At 38.2% G+C, this 17,101-nt stretch overlaps 3 protein-coding genes across 9 annotated transcripts in view; all 3 read left to right on the top strand.

Moving 5' to 3' along the window:
• Positions 1-16,440, top strand: part of LOC124262851 (multiple epidermal growth factor-like domains protein 10) — a 138,939-nt gene extending 122,499 nt beyond the window's left edge. The window contains exons 1-6 of one of the 2 annotated variants that reach the window (XM_046697432.1): positions 11,954-12,041; positions 13,659-13,842; positions 14,565-14,711; positions 15,462-15,599; positions 15,741-15,828; positions 16,085-16,440. In XM_046697432.1, coding sequence (XP_046553388.1) covers positions 13,686-13,842; positions 14,565-14,711; positions 15,462-15,599; positions 15,741-15,828; positions 16,085-16,283 — 729 coding nt within the window. In that variant the 5' untranslated portion in view covers positions 11,954-12,041; positions 13,659-13,685 and the 3' untranslated portion in view covers positions 16,284-16,440. Of the gene's footprint in view, positions 1-11,953; positions 12,042-13,658; positions 13,843-14,564; positions 14,712-15,461; positions 15,600-15,740; positions 15,829-16,084 lie in introns of those variants that run through there. The other variant, XM_046697433.1, reaches the window with a different exon arrangement.
• Positions 1-17,101, top strand: part of LOC124262844 (multiple epidermal growth factor-like domains protein 10) — a 229,905-nt gene that overhangs the window by 166,105 nt on the left and 46,699 nt on the right. For both annotated transcript variants that reach the window (XM_046697411.1, XM_046697412.1), the window contains 4 exons: positions 9,194-9,394; positions 10,678-10,809; positions 11,082-11,228; positions 11,652-11,795. In XM_046697411.1, coding sequence (XP_046553367.1) covers positions 9,194-9,394; positions 10,678-10,809; positions 11,082-11,228; positions 11,652-11,795 — 624 coding nt within the window. The remainder of the gene's footprint in view (positions 1-9,193; positions 9,395-10,677; positions 10,810-11,081; positions 11,229-11,651; positions 11,796-17,101) is intronic.
• The window catches only part of LOC124262846 (receptor-type tyrosine-protein phosphatase T-like), a 129,019-nt gene that overhangs the window by 59,463 nt on the left and 52,455 nt on the right, over positions 1-17,101 (top strand). The gene's annotated exons all lie outside the window — the stretch shown is intronic.

Here is a 17,101-nt window from a genome sequence, read left to right on the forward strand (position 1 = left end):
ATCTAATTTCGAAAACACAGTACGTTAATCTCCCAATTAAATACTGTGTCCTTAATGGCAAAATATATATAATCTTATGAAAGAACCTACTAGAAAGACTAGAACCGCTGCTACGCTAATAGACCCTAAAATATTACGTGACGACATGTATGTCTGTGCAACACAGTGGTGTTGTCGAATTTGAAAAGAAATTCGAAAGTTAGGGGTCGATCAAAGGGGATCTTATATTTCGTTCGGCATAAATATCACAACTAAAATGTGTTTTACTAGACAAGTATGGTGCTACAAAATTAGCAATTACGATAAGTTTAACAATCCTATAGAAAATACTGGTTGGTTTTGGTCTTTTTAACAACTGTGATTGTGTTGATGATGCATGTATTCTCTTTAACGACGTTTTCACAAGGTATGTTAGACCATGTGTACAATAAAAACAACTGTAAACATTGTTTACTGATGATAGGCCTTCATTCGATACTGAGCTGAGACGGGAATGCAGAAAACGGGACGGAATGAGAAGGAAATCTGAAAGTTCTGACAGTGAAAGAGATATTCGATTGTATAAGCAACATATTGGTGATGGTGATGTTCCATCGCGTTTCTCAGATATTGATAAAGCTGAATTTTAATATGATTACTTTGCCTGGATCTCGTGTGTATATGACTTTTCCTCACTTTGTGAGACGTACAATTTCCACTTTAGAATTTAAAACAGTGACTAAACAGGAAATTCCTGATCTTATTAAATGTTTGCCACGGAATAAAGCTGCAGGTCCTGACAGAATAAGTCATAAACGTTTTAAAGAAACTGCTGATTCAATAAGTGTACCACTATGTTTATATTTAAATTTTGATTACGAAAAGATGTGTATCCATCAAATCGGAAAGTTGTGTCCTTAAATTGTTTGAGAGTTTTGTATTTAAGAATATATCTAAGTATTTCAACAAGAACAAATTATTGTACAAATACCAAGTTGGTTTTCTTACTGGGAATCATCTGCCATCAATTAATTGAAATGTATCATCAAATATGCCAAGCTCTAGACGATAAAGACCAATACTGTATGGTCTTTTGTGAAGTTTCTAAGGCTTTGGGTTGAGTTTGGCACAGAGGGCTTATACATAAATTGTAAGAGTCGTTATTTAATTACACATTGTATTCGCCATCAAAAAGTCTTTGTCAATGGAGCCCTGTCTAAACCAAGGTTACACCAAGCTGGCGTCCCACAGGGATCAGTGTTGGGGCCGTTTCTATTAATTGTTTAGGTAAACGATATTGCTGATGATTTAGATTGTAACTCGACTTTTTACTGCTGAGACATTAGGCAAGCCTTCTGAAAATGGTAACCTCATTAAACGTTAAGGGTTAAATGATTGGGCAAACAAATGGCTGATATCCTACAATCAAGACAAGACAGAGCAGTAGTTTTCTCACTGAAAGATGATACATGCTCGGTTTAACTTATAATAAGACCCCACTTTGATTTTGCATGCAAAGTCTGCTATGGTTCTGGAAAATAATCAAGTTTAAAATTGGAAAGGCTCCAGATGGAAGCTTCAAGAGGTATATCAGGACTTCCCAAATATTCTTCTTTTAATTCACTGTATTATGAAACAGGCTTGGAAGCACTATTGGAACATAGACGAATCAGAAAATTGTCTCTGCCCTGTAATAATCAGAACAACAAAAGTCCAATCTAGCTTAATAGAAGCGAGGCACCCGTGAAGAGTCACCTCCTCGTGGTGGGTGCCTGGTAACGCTAAGTGCTCTTCAACCCCCTGTTGTGGACCCGGGGGCATATTTGGTCCACAACACCCCATTGCTGGTCGGAAGACCGAATTGGGCAACCTTTTTGCTGAGGGTTGCGCCCCTGTGTCGGTGGTGGACGGGAGTCTGGTGGTTGAGGGCACTGGTTCCAGGAACAGTGTTCCTTTGCCCAACACACCACTTTGCCCCTTACTTCACCTAGACGGGTGGTTGAACAGGCCCGGTTCAATCAATCGGCTGGTCATGTCGAGCCCTGTGCATCACTTGCATTTGCACAAGTTATATTATGAACAATATTATGTACTTTAGAGCTTGGCTCGTTTTTTATTATAAATCATCCCTCGATTTTTGACATATGTCCTATTTAAATTGCCTAGAGTCGTTCGCACAGAAGGCGATGGCTCATGGGCCAATCTGGTAGATTGATTACTTGTTTAATCCTTATGCTGGAGTATATCATCCCAGTATCCTTGGTGCTGCAAGTCGGAGATCCACTGTCTTTATGATACTCCGTGGTGGGTGGGGAGTTGGGGAGCTGGGGAGCTGGAGTGATGAATCTTTAATACTTCAACTTGGCTCTTGAAACCCCCTTAAAAAAGCGTCAACTTGACAATGATCATGGTGCTAATGAAGGCTGTCTACCTCATAAACAGGTTCAGTACTGGCCGGGATTTCTGGTTCTAGAATCTCCGGACAAGCAACCTATCAAATTGAATCCATTTGCGATTTCAAAAGGAGTGTATGGTATAGCAGGAGATGTTAAGAATATCAAACGTATGAGATCCGGATCACTTCTAGTTGAATGTGCCAAAAGACAGCAAGCTACCAACTTACTAGCTGTTGATACATTGGCTGGACTTCCTCTTTCAGTTTCTGTCCACAGGTCACTTAATTCAAGCAAAGGCATCGTAAAGGGCCGTGATCGCCTCCTAGATGATATGTCTGAGCTTGACATAGTTTATGAGTAAAAGGATCAAAGTGTGACACATGTGAAACATTTTACTCTGCGTCAACACTCAGAAATAATTCAAACAAACACTGGCTTCTTTTCTTTCGTCTCTCCGTCTCCACCAAGAACTATCAAAGCAGGTTATTGCAGCCTTGCAGTTGAACAACTTATCCCAAACCCTCTGAGGTGCTTTAAATGCCAAAAGTTTGGTCATGGGGTAAATTCATGGAAACATACTATAACTTGTGCTCACTGTGGTGAGAAAACACATGTTACCGAAGACTGTGATAGGAACTTTAAGAACTGCGTCAACTGTTCTGGTCAACATTCATCCTCGTCAAAAGATTGTCCCATATGGAGGAGAGAAATGCAGATTAATCAAATCAAAACTACTCAGAACATTAGTTACAATGAAGCTAGGAAACTTTTACCTTCCTGTGATCCAAATGGTCCCTATGCCTCTGTAACTAGAAGACCATCTGTGGTAACATCTTCTATTGGCTGTCAAACAAATTTGACATGGATAAATTCCATCAATCCTGAACCTTCGGTATGTCGGATTCCTGCACACAAACTACAGTTGAGCCTTCTCCAGCTAAACAGATTCCTATATCATCATCGACTGTTTTTATACACCAACTCATCGAACAGGGACACCAAATTCACAATCCAAGAAAGGCAAAAATGAGTTATCTAGATATAAAACTGACTCTTCTCGAAACAATGAAACGGGTAGAGCATCAAAAGGTTTCGATGATCCCAGCAAACTCTTGAATAAGTTTGGATCACTCGAAGGGATGGATGTTTCAGAGAGCATCCCTCAGAGAAGAACAAATTTGTCGCCTAAACGTGATGGGGGAGCGAGATCTCCAGTTCATCCGCCTAAAAGACGAATAGTTCTCAGCCTTTGATTTAGTGGAATTGCAGAGGACTGCAGAATAACTTCAACGAAATACAATTAATCATACAAGATCTTAAACCATCAGCATTATGTCTCCAAGAGACATATCTTTAAAATACAGATAACTTAATCAGAGACAGTATAGTGATTATCACTCTTTTTCTCCTGCAGGAGATAAAGCTACTGGAGCCGCTTCTATTTTGGTTCATCACTCTAAATACGGATTTTCAAACTGTTGCTGTTCGTCTGAATCTGCACATGGCGCTGACATTGTGCAGCTTGTATATACCTCCCTCTTCAAATATTCAAAAATCAGATCTTCAAAATCTATATGATCAACATCCGAAGCCATGTCTCATCATGGGCGATCTTAACGGACACAACCCACTTTGGGGAAGTGTCAACACAAATACTAAAGGTAATTAAAATCATCGAGGAATTCATATCCGAAAATAATTTATGTATTTTCAATGACGATTCAGACACTTATTTACATCCAGCTACGGGAACATATTCTTCCCTGGATATATCACTTGCCGATTCTAACTTATGTAATGAATTTGAATGGGAGGTCCATGATGACCTTTGTGGGAGTGATCACTTTCCCACCATTCTCAAAAACATCATCCCTGGGGATGATCCACCTTTATCAAGACGAAACTTCACCAGGGCTGACTGGTCGTTATATAAAACACTTTGTACTGGACACTTAAAACATGATGTTTTTGCGAACAACGAAGATCCTATACAGCTGTTTTCAGATATACTCGATGACATTGCTGACCAAACTATACCAAAGTCCTCTGCAGTTCCACGCATTCGTAAGCCATGGTTCAATAATGAATGTAAACATGCCAGAAAGTGTAGGAAGAAACCTGAAGAGTATTTTCGCAGACACCCTATCATACAGAATCTATTTAAAGTTAAAAATTTAAATGCCAAAGCTAGACGTGCTTTTAAACAAAATAAGCGTCAGTCTTGGCGAAATTATGTTTCTAAAATATATTCACGCACACCTATGTCAAAGGTGTGGAACATGATTCAAAGAATAAAGGGCAAAGGTTCTAAATCTACTGTTCACCATCTGAAGGATGGTGTTAATTTTTTTACTAATAAATCTGACATTGCCAATAAACTTGGTGAAACTCTCGCCAAGCATTCATCTTCATCAAATTATGTCACTGAGTTTCAAAAGTTTCAGAAACAACAGGAGAAGAAAAGATTAAATTTTAACTCAGACAATGGTGAAGATTATAATGAATTATTTTCACCACGTGAGCTCTTACCGCCCTTGAGCAAGCTCATGACACAGCAACGGGGACTGATGATATCCACTATCAGCTCCTGAAGCATTTGCCCGAATCATGTCTGGAAACGTTGCTAAACATTTCTGATTCAATATGGACTTCAGGGAATTTCCCAGCTTCCTTGCGTAATGCCATTGTAGTCCCCATTCCAAAACCTGGACGGGATCATACTGATCCGTCTAATTATAGACCAATCTCTTTAACGAGTTGTGTCTGTAATGGAACAAATGGTAAATAACAGATTAACTTGGTATCTTGAAACCAATAACCTTATCACAGTTATTCAATGTGGTTTCAGGAAAAATGGTAGTACCATTGATCATTTGGTACGTTTAGAATCCGTTGTGAAAAATGCAATTGTAATTACATGCAGTATAGATATTCTTTGATTTCGAGAAAGCATACGATACCACCTGGAAGCATGGCATTTTAAAGGATTCACATGATTTTGGTTTGAGGGGTCGTTCACCTCTTTTTATATCACAGTTTTTAACCGACAAGCAGTTTCAAGTCCGTGTAGGTTCAACCCAGTCTGACCATTATCATCAGGACCAGGGTGTCCCATAAGGCAGCATTTTGTCTGTCACATTGTTTAGGAATTAAGATCAACAGTTTATCAAAGGTTATAAACGATTCAATTGATGGATCACTTTTTGTGATGGTTTTAATATTTCTTATCGTGGTAAAAATATGCATACTATTGAACGGCAACTGCACTTATGTTTAAGCAAAATAAATAAATGGTGTCTTGAAAACGGCTTTCAATTTCATAAGTCAAAAACTAATTGTCTACATTTCTGTAGAAAAATAAGCCGCATATTTTTAAATGGCACTCCCATCAAAGTTGAGCTAGGGCCAATGCATGGTAGCAAAAGTAATGTAAGTCCCCATGGTTCCTAGTTTGGTGATCTACCTTCAGTTGTTGGCGGTCTATAGTCTGTATTTAATCTTGTACTGTCTTCTTTAATTCAAATCTTTTAGTATTATGTTCATACCTGTGATACTCTATTATTTTACTGTCCATTGTCGAATTGAGGTTTTACTCTCCAAAATGTTTTCTTTTTTTATTGTATAAATTGTTTTCGTCACGATATGGCTGATATATTGCCGATGTGACGTTAAATATTAACTCACTCGCTCACCCCCATCAAAGATGTTAAGGAAGCCAAGTTCTTGGGTTTAATTTTTATTCACATTTAACATTTCTGCATCATATTAAATCACTTGAAACTAAATGCCTGAAGGCACTTGACTTGTTGAAAGTCGTTTCCAATTCAAAGTGGGGAGGGGGATCAAGCTACCCTCCTACACCTATATCGATCATTGATCCGTTCGAAACTTGATTATGGCTCCATCGTATATGGTGGAGCCTGCAAAAGAAACCTCAAACTTTTAGATTCTGTCCGCCACCAAGGACTAAGACTTTGCCTTGGATCTTTTGAACTTCTCCTGTTGACAGTCTCTGCATTGAGGCAGATGAGCCTTCTCCTACCCAACGTCGTATAAAATTATCTCTACAATATATTACCAAACTACACTCTAACGAATCTAACCCTGCTTATAACTGTGTCTTCAATCCCCTCTATGAGGATTTATAAACCAAGACATCTTCTCTTGTTCCGCCTCTTGGGGTCAGAATTAATCCTTTCATTTCTGCTGCCGGCATTCAGCTCGAAAACATATCTTTTTACCGTCTTCTTTCTTCTCCTCCTTGGCAATTGGTTAGGCCGGAAGTTGACCTAACGTTAAAAAAATCAGAAACTAATGAATTACAATATAAACAAGAGTATAATCAATTAAAAAGTAAATATAATACATACAAATCCGTATTTACAGATGGATCCAAGGATAGTGGTGCAGTGGCGTGTGCCACTGTGATTGGATCCAAAACAATATCTTCTTGATTGCCAGATAATAGCTCTATTTTCACAGCAGAAGCAAATGCCATATTAACCGCGCTTAAATATATTAAACAACATCCTAAACATAAACAGTGTGTAATATTATCAGATTCTCTTTCTTGCCTTCAGGCTATTAAAAATCTGTCTTGTAAACATCCACTTTCAATAGAAATTATTGAATTGTATAACGAACTTGCTACTGGCCAATGCGACATCGTCTTTTGTTGGTTACCCAGCCATGTTGGCATTTCTGGGAACACAGTGGCCGATCTTGCTGTCAAGGCAGAACTCAGCAAATCTTTGACAACACTTCTTGTCCCATACACTGATTACAAAGCTAGCATTAGAACTTACATCCGTGATGTGATGCAGAAGAAGTGGGACACCCAGGTAGGTATCAATAAATTACATGCTATAAAACCTTATATTGGTTACACTTACTTGGGTTGTCAGTTAATTTTGAGGAGGTCATTATGCGACGATGTCGCATTGGCCATACGCGAAACACTCACAAATACCTGTTAAAAGGTGAAGATCCTCCGTTTGTATCCCTTGTGATGAGAGAGTCACAGTCAAGCATATCCTGCTTGACATGTTGAATTCTCCATCATGAGGGATAAATATTTCAAAGTAAAAACAGCGAAAGATCATTTTACAAATGTTAATTTTCATTTAATTATTGTTTTTTAAAAGAAATTGATTTCTTAGATGAATTCTGATTAATGTTTTTTGCAAATAGATATATTTTACAGATTGGTAATTCAGATTAGTAAATTAGATTGTTAGTGGCTGTACCCTCAAAGGGGGTTAAAGTACTGTAACATTATTGTCCTCCTGAGAGGGTACGTAAGTCCCAATACGTTCAAAGTAAAATGTAAATTTACCATATTTATGGAACGTAGTATCTTTGTTCTTTTAACTGGCGGCTAAATTTGACTACGATCTCCACCGGCTGAAGGGATGGTGTAAATCAAACTAGGGTCCATGCAGGTAGCAAAAGTAATGTAAGTTCCCATGGTTCCTAGAATGGTGATCTACCTTCAGTTGTCGGCGATCTATAGCCCGTGATTTATAATGTATTGTCGTCTTTAGTTGGAATGTTTTAGCTTTGTTCGCTAGTTTTATATTCATATCTGTGATTCTCTTTTATTTTTACTGTCCATCGTAGACAGGTTTTAATCTTCAAAATGTTTTCACTTTTTATTGTATAAATTGTTTTCGTCACGATATGGCTGAGATATTGCCGATGTGACGTTAAATATTAACTCACTCACTCACTAATAGAATCGAGAAGCATTCAGAAGAAATCTCTGCTAAAAGCAGAGTCGATTGAACAATTGTGACTATATCATGAGCATATAATTGTTTCAACATCATTACAGCTTGATGATGTTATTTGAAAACAAAACGAGTCTGAACCAGACAATCCAGTGATTGTCACCATGCGATACGATGACAGACCATGTGTTTATGAATCACTATGAAATAGTGATGATGGCAGGTGTTCGCGAAAAGGTGGAATAATTCCTCAGTTCGTAGGCTCCAGGAGTCATTATAATGTAAGAAATTCAGGCAATATCTCCTTACCACAAGAACAAGATTAGAACTTTCTCAACGATTCGATTATGGAACAATATATCTGCAGAAGTAAGAAATATTAATTCACTATCAAAATTCAAATCGAGCATAAAACACCCTTAGCTATAAGTCAGTTCCACCGTAAATTTCTTACCGTACTACATACGCAAATACGTCATAGAGGGAGTTAATTACAAAGTACAAAGTAGGGATAATCACAGATCCGTCCTGCGTAACCCATTCGAAAATGCTCATCACTGTTTCTTAGAGTGTTCATTATACAATCAACATAGCAAGATCATTTTAAAAGCTATTCAAGATACCTGTGACTGTAATGCTGTGATTCCATTATCTGTTTTTTTAAATGGCATTGCAGATCTGGCAAAACATTAAAACTGAATATTAAAAAATGTAGAAAAGTATACAAGCAAATCAAAATGATTTTAGTAGTTTTCTTTCTATACATCTTTTCTATTATGATATTTCCCCTGAACTGTCCATCTTCCTCTGTTTCTGTTTCCTATAACTACTTGTGCAGAAATCTGTTAATGTAAATTTCTTTGGAGAGGGGCTTTATAAGTTGCAACTAAAACTAAACAGAAGATTCCTTAGCTACAATGGGCTATTATGTTTTGTGAGCAAAGAAGAGTTTTATGTAACTATCAAGCTATCAACAGCCAATGTCAATGGGCATAGTTTCGTAATGTGATATATAAGATAACCACAACTACGATATTAACCCAGTATTATAGTGTAACGTAGTCTGAAACTGTATTTGTTTTACTGAAGACTATTTGAGAAATGCCAACTCCAACATCTATCTGAACAACCACCTCTCCACCATCTGTTCCACCCTCCCGAGTTCATCAGGTACTCCCAACCCAACTGACGTTACGTGTAACGGTACCGGCAGATATGTCACCATCAGGAACCCGGGGACAGGGCCTAGACACGATGACACACTCAACATCTGTGAGGTGGAGATCTATGGTAAGTCATTTATTGCATTTATATGAAATTGTCTTTTCAGGTCCTGGTGATACAAATGTGTTCTGTTGTCCTTCAACTCCAAAGTCCTTGTTTGTAAGTTCCGTTACAGAATAAATTCTGAGCATTTGTAAAACTTTATCAACCATATCTTGGAGTGTGTTGACAGGATATTTTCATTTATATCAAACTGGATAATTTAAAATGGTTATTTCTCTTTGTTGTGTTCCACTATGTATGTTTCATAATTTCTATTATTACTTTCCCGCTGAAGATGTCACTCTTTTAATAACAATAAACTTATATTAAATAGTGTCTAACAACTGGACGCGTTCTTTTGAATAGCTGAACTAGATTCATAAACAAATATTGAAAACTCTCCACATCTCTGGGTCTATTCAGTGACATTATTTTGGAGATAATTGATGAACGAGAGGACCTCACGCACATTCTATTATTGTGGGAACCAGGTGGTTAGGCTAACGTTCCGCGGGTGTATCTTGCAACGGAATCACAAATTACAACAGTTTTTGTGCTGCTGAATCCTAAATCTGACTTTTGTGTGGTTTCAAACTGATATGAGTCAACGTGTAAACTGAAGCTGTATTAGTTTGTTAAACTTAACTGTTGTTGATCGCACAAATCATCGCTGCCTATTAATACGGTTGTGTAAGTTTATGATCAGAATTTAAATGTTTTTATTAAACGAGATTTGAAACAGCTATACATTACAATAAGTAACTGAATGAGATACCAATTTTATGAAGCGAGTAAATACTTCTGGTGCCGATTCCGGAAAAGACATTTAGGATTCTGTATTGAGATTTTTTAAAACGCCTTCTAGTAAAAGACAGACTGTGATAGACATAACACCATTCTAACTTGCCTGTGATCATAAAAACATTTGTCGTAATCAACGATGGCACTCACTACCCCATTATGCCTAATCACCTACGTTATACATCTAAATTCCACAATCCACTCTTCTATATGTGTCCCTTCCCCTCCAAAATGCCTCCATGGTATAGCGGGGTAACAGACGGAGAAGGGAATGAAATGTCGGCTGTTCAGTCTCCTTGCAGCGTCACATCAAAACACGGTTAACTATCGATAGAGTTGTTACCCTCAACAAACAACCAGACATTTTTTTAAACGGAACCTTCAACCCAATTTTACAACGTATCGCCTTTCTCTCCCTCTCTCAATGACGTCAAATGTACCTAATTCCTTATGCCAATGTACCAGTCTGCAGCCCAGGTACCTATCTTGTGTTAATAATGCACCAGCTTGCAGCCCAGGAATCTACGGGGTGGACTGTAATGTGTTCTGTCACTGCCTGGATTCAACGTGTGATCGCTTGACTGGATTGTGTCCTGGAGACTGTAGACCAGGGTGGCAGAAGCAGAGGTGTGATACAGGTGAGACTGGGGACTTCAGATATGCGTGCCCCATAGTATACGCTGACTGTAGGTTATTCATGATTAATGAAAATGATCACCAAGGACAGTCGTTCTGGAGGTCTTAGTATGGGTAAGTTTTCAGGGGCATGTAAAGTGATGCATCAGCAATACCTTCCTTCTGACCAGTTTCATACACTTTGTTGAACCGATTACCTAGAATGCTTCACAGGTCAAATTCCTTTCAAATTAATTATCGAATGAATATTTTACTTCGTGTCTGTATTTTACAGCTTGCATCAGCACTACTTATGGCACTAACTGCAAGAAAGCGTGTGCTGGGCGGAAGTGTTCAGTTCCAAGTTCGTCATGTGACCGTCACACTGGAGCATGTGACACAGGATGTCTTCCTGGTTGGATTGGGGTTGACTGCACACAAGGTAAGGAATGCTGACAGTTTATTTCTATGAATCGGCACATCAATGACTTGCAACTTGAAACCAAATACATCAGTTATTGCGGAAGAAACTTTCCCACGAAGTGAGTGAGTGAGTGGGTTAATATTTAACGTCACATCGGCAATATCTCAGCCATATCGTGACGAAAACAATATATCCTAGAGTATCACAGATATGAATATAATACTAGAATGTAAATCTAAAACATTTTAATTGAAGAAGACAGTACAATATGAAACACGGGCTATAGATCACCAACAACTGAAGGTAGATCACCATACTAGGGACCATGTGGACTAACAGTACATTTGCTTCCTGCATGGACCCTAGCTGAATTTCCCACGAAGAGTGTCAATGCACATACAGCCGTGAATGCACTTTAACCTCTCCCGTTCTTTCTCACAGAATGTTCCAGTGGAAAGTACGGCACAAACTGTACTAGTCTTTGCTCCGAGAGACAATGTGCGGGAAATTCATCATGTGATCATGTGACTGGGTCATGTGATTCTGGATGTAAAGCTGGATGGATCGGTGTCGATTGTAAAGAAGGTGAGCCTTGGAATTATTAGTAAGCGAATAAGAAATAAGAAACTTCAAGCCAAAGACGTTCTTCAGACGGTACACCTTATGGGAAATTAGGATATGGAAACTGTGCCCCCCTTATTCCAGCCTGCGATTCCAATCGTTATGGGTCCAACTGTCGTGGTGTATGCTCTTCCAGACACTGTGCAGGGAACTCAACAGGGGCCTGTGACACTGGATGTGAGACGGGGTGGACACAGGGTGACTGTATAGGTAATGTCCTTATGCCATGAGGGACACTCTAGAAATCATCTAATGGTTTTCAATAAAATATGTAGGATAAATTTTAAAGTAAAATACAATCTTATCTCTTAGCAATAGTACTGGAATACATCACTACGGCGACGGCATGATTGACTACTGTCTGGTAAAGAACTATTCAGTATGTGTTCGAAAGTGAGTGAGTGAGTTCAGTTTTACGCCGCACTCAGCAATATTCCAGCTATATGGCAGAGGTCTTTCAATAATCAAGTCTGGACCAGACAATCCAGTGATCAACAGCATGAGCATCGATTTGCGCAAGTGGGAACCGATTACATGTGTCAAACAAACCAGCGAGCCTGACCACCCGATCCCGTTAGTAGTCTCTTACGACAAGCATGGGTTACTGAACATCAATTCTAACCCGGACCTTCACGGGTAGTATGTGTCCGCGCATGATGTCCAGAACAGAAAAGAGGACTACATGTATTTCAAATTTCTTGGTTAATCTATGAAAGCTGAGAATCGGTGATAACGTGGATGACATGAAAAGACATGATTGATAACCAAATAGGCCGAAATATTGGACACTTTTAAAACATTACAAAAATAATGAAGTCATATGGTTTGGCTTGAGTTGTTTCATTACAAGGTCAGGGAAAGTATATACTTGAGATCATTTTCATTTGGTACAATATAAAATGCTATTAATAATGGCACACATAAATGTACAAATGTATGAGAGCAAATGAAAGGTTTTTACAGGGCTAAATATTCTCTACATAAAAAGCATGAAAAACAATAGTCGTGCGAAGGAGCATGGATACTGGTTTTACTACAGACACGGCAATATTATTGTTAGTAGAGAAAGTAAAATACTGTAAGGAAACATATATCAGGAAGTGTTTTATATCATGAACAGATGTAGATAACAACGTTCATCATTATGGATGTTGTCCAATACAACTGGCAAATAAGTAAGAAGAACATGGATACCTTTAAACATAGATTAGGTGTAAGCGTGTGTCACGATCAGTCAGGCATCATCCAGTTTGGGTGCCTAACATGAAACGTTTGTAGTTAATCCAAATGACGCGGCCAGTAAAGCATAACCATTTCACCACTGCAGTAAATGTTGGTAAAACATGATTTACGTTAAACATGGAATATAGCCACATATGGCCAGAGTGTTTATCATGTGAGGTCATGAACAATGTTTGAGGTCATAGTCCATTGTCATTTTGCTTGTAGACTTTACAAGACACACTGTACTTGTCAAATCACTTGCTGCTTTTGATGTCATTTATACCACCGAAGCATCACATTGGGCAATTAAAATACTGTACGAGGGTAATATTGAAGAGTTACCGAACATATTGAACATAACAATTGAATTGAAACAGAAAAGTAATTATAACACCTCACATTTTTTATTAAAATCATCCTTTCTAATAACGTAGTGTGTACATTAGCTCATCATGTCATGGTTTAGATTTGAATGCCAAAGGTGATTTTGTCATTCAGAGATATATTCGTTTTAGGTCGTAAACGGTATTCCCTGGATTGTAATGATTATAATAATAATGAAAATTTAAAGGATACTACATTTATAAGTTTTACTCTTTACAGTGTCAGTCATTTGCCCCTCTGGAAGATATGGACAAGGATGTACAGAGTTCTGCAGTTCCCGCAACTGTAATACGCCATCTTCTGTGTGTGACGTCACTGGATTATGCCCAGATGGATGCCGGGAAGGCTGGCAGAAATCTGACTGTATTATACGTGAGACTGGGAATTGTTTTCATACTAATATGTAAGTTATATATCTCACTGGCATAACACATGTAACGCCGAATGGAAATGAACTGTGGCCGAGATGATAGTGAAGAAAAGGTTACAAGTAATGTGCTGCTATTTTTTTCGAGTGCAAATGTAAGGTCTATAATTGAATGACACTGAGTGAATTGACATTGAGTATATAGTTCACCACCATTTCTTTTGATCACCCTCCCAAAACGCTACGCATGGGATGCACGTGTACAACACAGTAGCCCAATACACGTGCATGAGGTGTCAGTCTTGATTTTGAAGGTTTGCAAGAGAATTACTGTAGACCATTAATTCTGACAATCATCGTGCCTCACACAGTTGTTACTGTTTGTTTCAAGTCGTTTCTTTGTTTGAAAATGGAAATTGTGCACATGCAAAGTTCACGTCATATATTTTCATATTTCAAGAGAGATTATTGTAAAAACAACTATGGTAATAAGGAAGCACAAGTGGTGATGCACTCTAAACACATTCATTGTTATCATATCAACATTAATTGAGTCTGATATATCTCCCATTTTTTCTGTTGTAAATTATAAATGAAGTTCCCATAATTTTATGGGTATAGTTAAGTTACATTGTAATTGTATCTCTTAATGAATCATTTTGCCTGAATTTGGATCGAAAGCCTTGTAAGATATTTCAACCTCACGAAACAAAGATGTAATTGTTGTATTATCAATCTCCCTCTTCCTTTGCGTGAAGCATGTCAGAGTGGGAAGTACGGTTCTAACTGCAGCAAGTCTTGTGATTCACGTCATTGTGAAACTGCACCAGTCTCCTGCGACCACGTGACAGGAGCCTGCGTTGCCGGTTGTCGGGAAGGATGGATTGGAGCAGACTGTACTCAGAGTAATGTTTCCAGAAATTCATATTTAAAATATATTCTTAGAATTAGAAACGCATCGATGATGTTGATATGCGTCTATACAGCACTAGCTCTGAAATGGTTTGAAACATAATTCAAGCTAATATGTGAGTCGGCTGAGGAAGGAGTAATGCCAGGTGAGATTGCGGTTTTGCATGTAGTGCCCAGGGTATCTCAGGTCCGCCAGTATGTGTAGAGTATTGATGTTTTATCATTTCAATCAGAAACACTGTTTAGATGTGGGACTTACTTACTGATGAAAGAGTAAATTATCACTTGCCTCTTCCAAAGCTGGGGGCGGTGGGGTAGTCTAGTGCTTTAGCGTTGGCTCGTCACGCCGAAGACCCGGGTTCGAATTCCCACATGGGTACAATGAGTGAAGCCCATTTCTGGTGTCCCCCACCGTGATATTGCTGGAATATTGCTAAAAGCGGCGTAAAACCAAACTCAGTCAGTCAGTCAGTCTTCCAAAACTGACAAAGCTGGTAGTAGCCTACAACAGCCTGTCAGCATTTCCATCATATGATATAATTGTATACATTGTATTTTTTTCGTATTTTCAAATGTGTTCTCTCTCATCAGGGTTTCATATGCTGTATATTACTATATATCAGTGGGGAATTCAGTGGAAGAGCCAGAATGATTTGATAAGATATGTCATTGCTGAAACATATTTAAATGTACTTCTTGATAGAATAACTTCATCACTTAAAACCGGAACTGTTAACTTTCAGGATGCAAGCCTGGAACTTATGGACCTGATTGTACTCGTTGTGGATATTGTGACGTCACGTGCAATGTTGGAGATGGACGCTGTCCCGGAGAGTGTCTGGACGGCTTCACTGGTGACCGATGTGATGAGGATGTTAGAGGTTCGAATCTCATTTATGTCTTTATAGAAAATTGGCTTAGATCGGCATTAACGTTGATATATATTATGCATGGGCGTATTATAGTCAGTGATATTAAATAATGTCAAACGCACAACTAATTTGTTTGTGTATCTGGTTCAGTGTCTCCTGTTACAAGCGGCGTCATTGGAGGAGCGGTAGTACTTGTTGTAATGCTGTTGCTGATTGGTGGGCTGATGAAATCTGGAAGGTAACTTTTGAAAAAAGTTTTGTATGAAGCAGTAACACATATATAAGAGTTTTAAAATAATGTGTGCACGGATATTGCTGTTAATACAAACTACGAAAGGTACACGTTCAGCGGAAAGGTTTCAGTTTCTATCAATGGATCAGTGTGCACTCGATTTCAATTTTTAGCTCCCTGTGGAGTATATAACAGTTCAAGATAGATTTTCAGGCTCCAGAACTGTCACCTGTCCTCTTTCTATCAAACATCTCTGTTTCAGACTGAAATGGATATCCTCACCTAGCACAGGTGTGAGAAATACAGACACAGGTGGCACTGGTGGGATTCCTGCTCATGTGAACACGTCTGGAACGAATGAACAAGACTACACCGAACTGAGTGAAGTCACCAGGGAGAGAGAGGAGAAGTCACAGTATGATGTCATTCAGAACAAAGTGTATGAAAACAACCAAATCTGAGTTGAGAGCAGTGCATCCTTTTCGTGCGTGCTGACATACCTTTAATGTTCACAAAGCTGAATATGATCTGTCCAGAGAACAAATCTGGAATAGTGTATATGGTTATACCATGAAAGATATCCAGCCTGAAATATGATATTAAAATCTTGTTAGTTTACTTTCGTATTTGGTATTTTGTAAATATAATAAGTGTTAATGAGTTGTCGTTATTGTTATGATATTGTTATATTTGTTGTTAGTTTTATGCTTTATGTCACTATTGAACAAGACAAATATTGCATGATTATCGCTTTTTATATATATATATTGTGCATTGAACGTAATTTGCTTTTCTGTATCTATGTTACAAAAAATCAGATAATTGACACTTATATTTTGTACTGCGAGCATGATATATACCGCAGAAGGAAGGGCATATAATGATATCCTAGACAATACTGGCAAAGAATACATACACAGGAAAGATTAAAATGAAAAAATATCCTGTAGTACACGTATGTTGTATCCGATCAGTTCATAACATGTTACCTTGCTGGTGTCATTAAATAGTATGACTGAAACCATGACAACCGAAGTCCGCAGATGTGATACTATCCGGTCTGCAAATATACAAATACTGCAAAACATAAAGGAAAATATCAAATAGGCTTTGCTCATGGTTTTGTTTTTATGCATTTCACCACCTAAGTAATAGTTCACTTCTTCGTTTTGCAGCATTTTAAAAATGTATCTGTATGTGATTTATTTGTATAACCCGTGTTCTATCAGCCGTGGGTGGTAAACAGAATAAAATTTACCAGCAAAGTATTCTTAATTTA

Source organism: Haliotis rubra, unplaced genomic scaffold (genome assembly GCF_003918875.1).
Source record: "Haliotis rubra isolate DU_JTF1 unplaced genomic scaffold, ASM391887v1 Scf859, whole genome shotgun sequence".
Lineage (NCBI taxonomy): Eukaryota > Metazoa > Mollusca > Gastropoda > Lepetellida > Haliotidae > Haliotis > Haliotis rubra.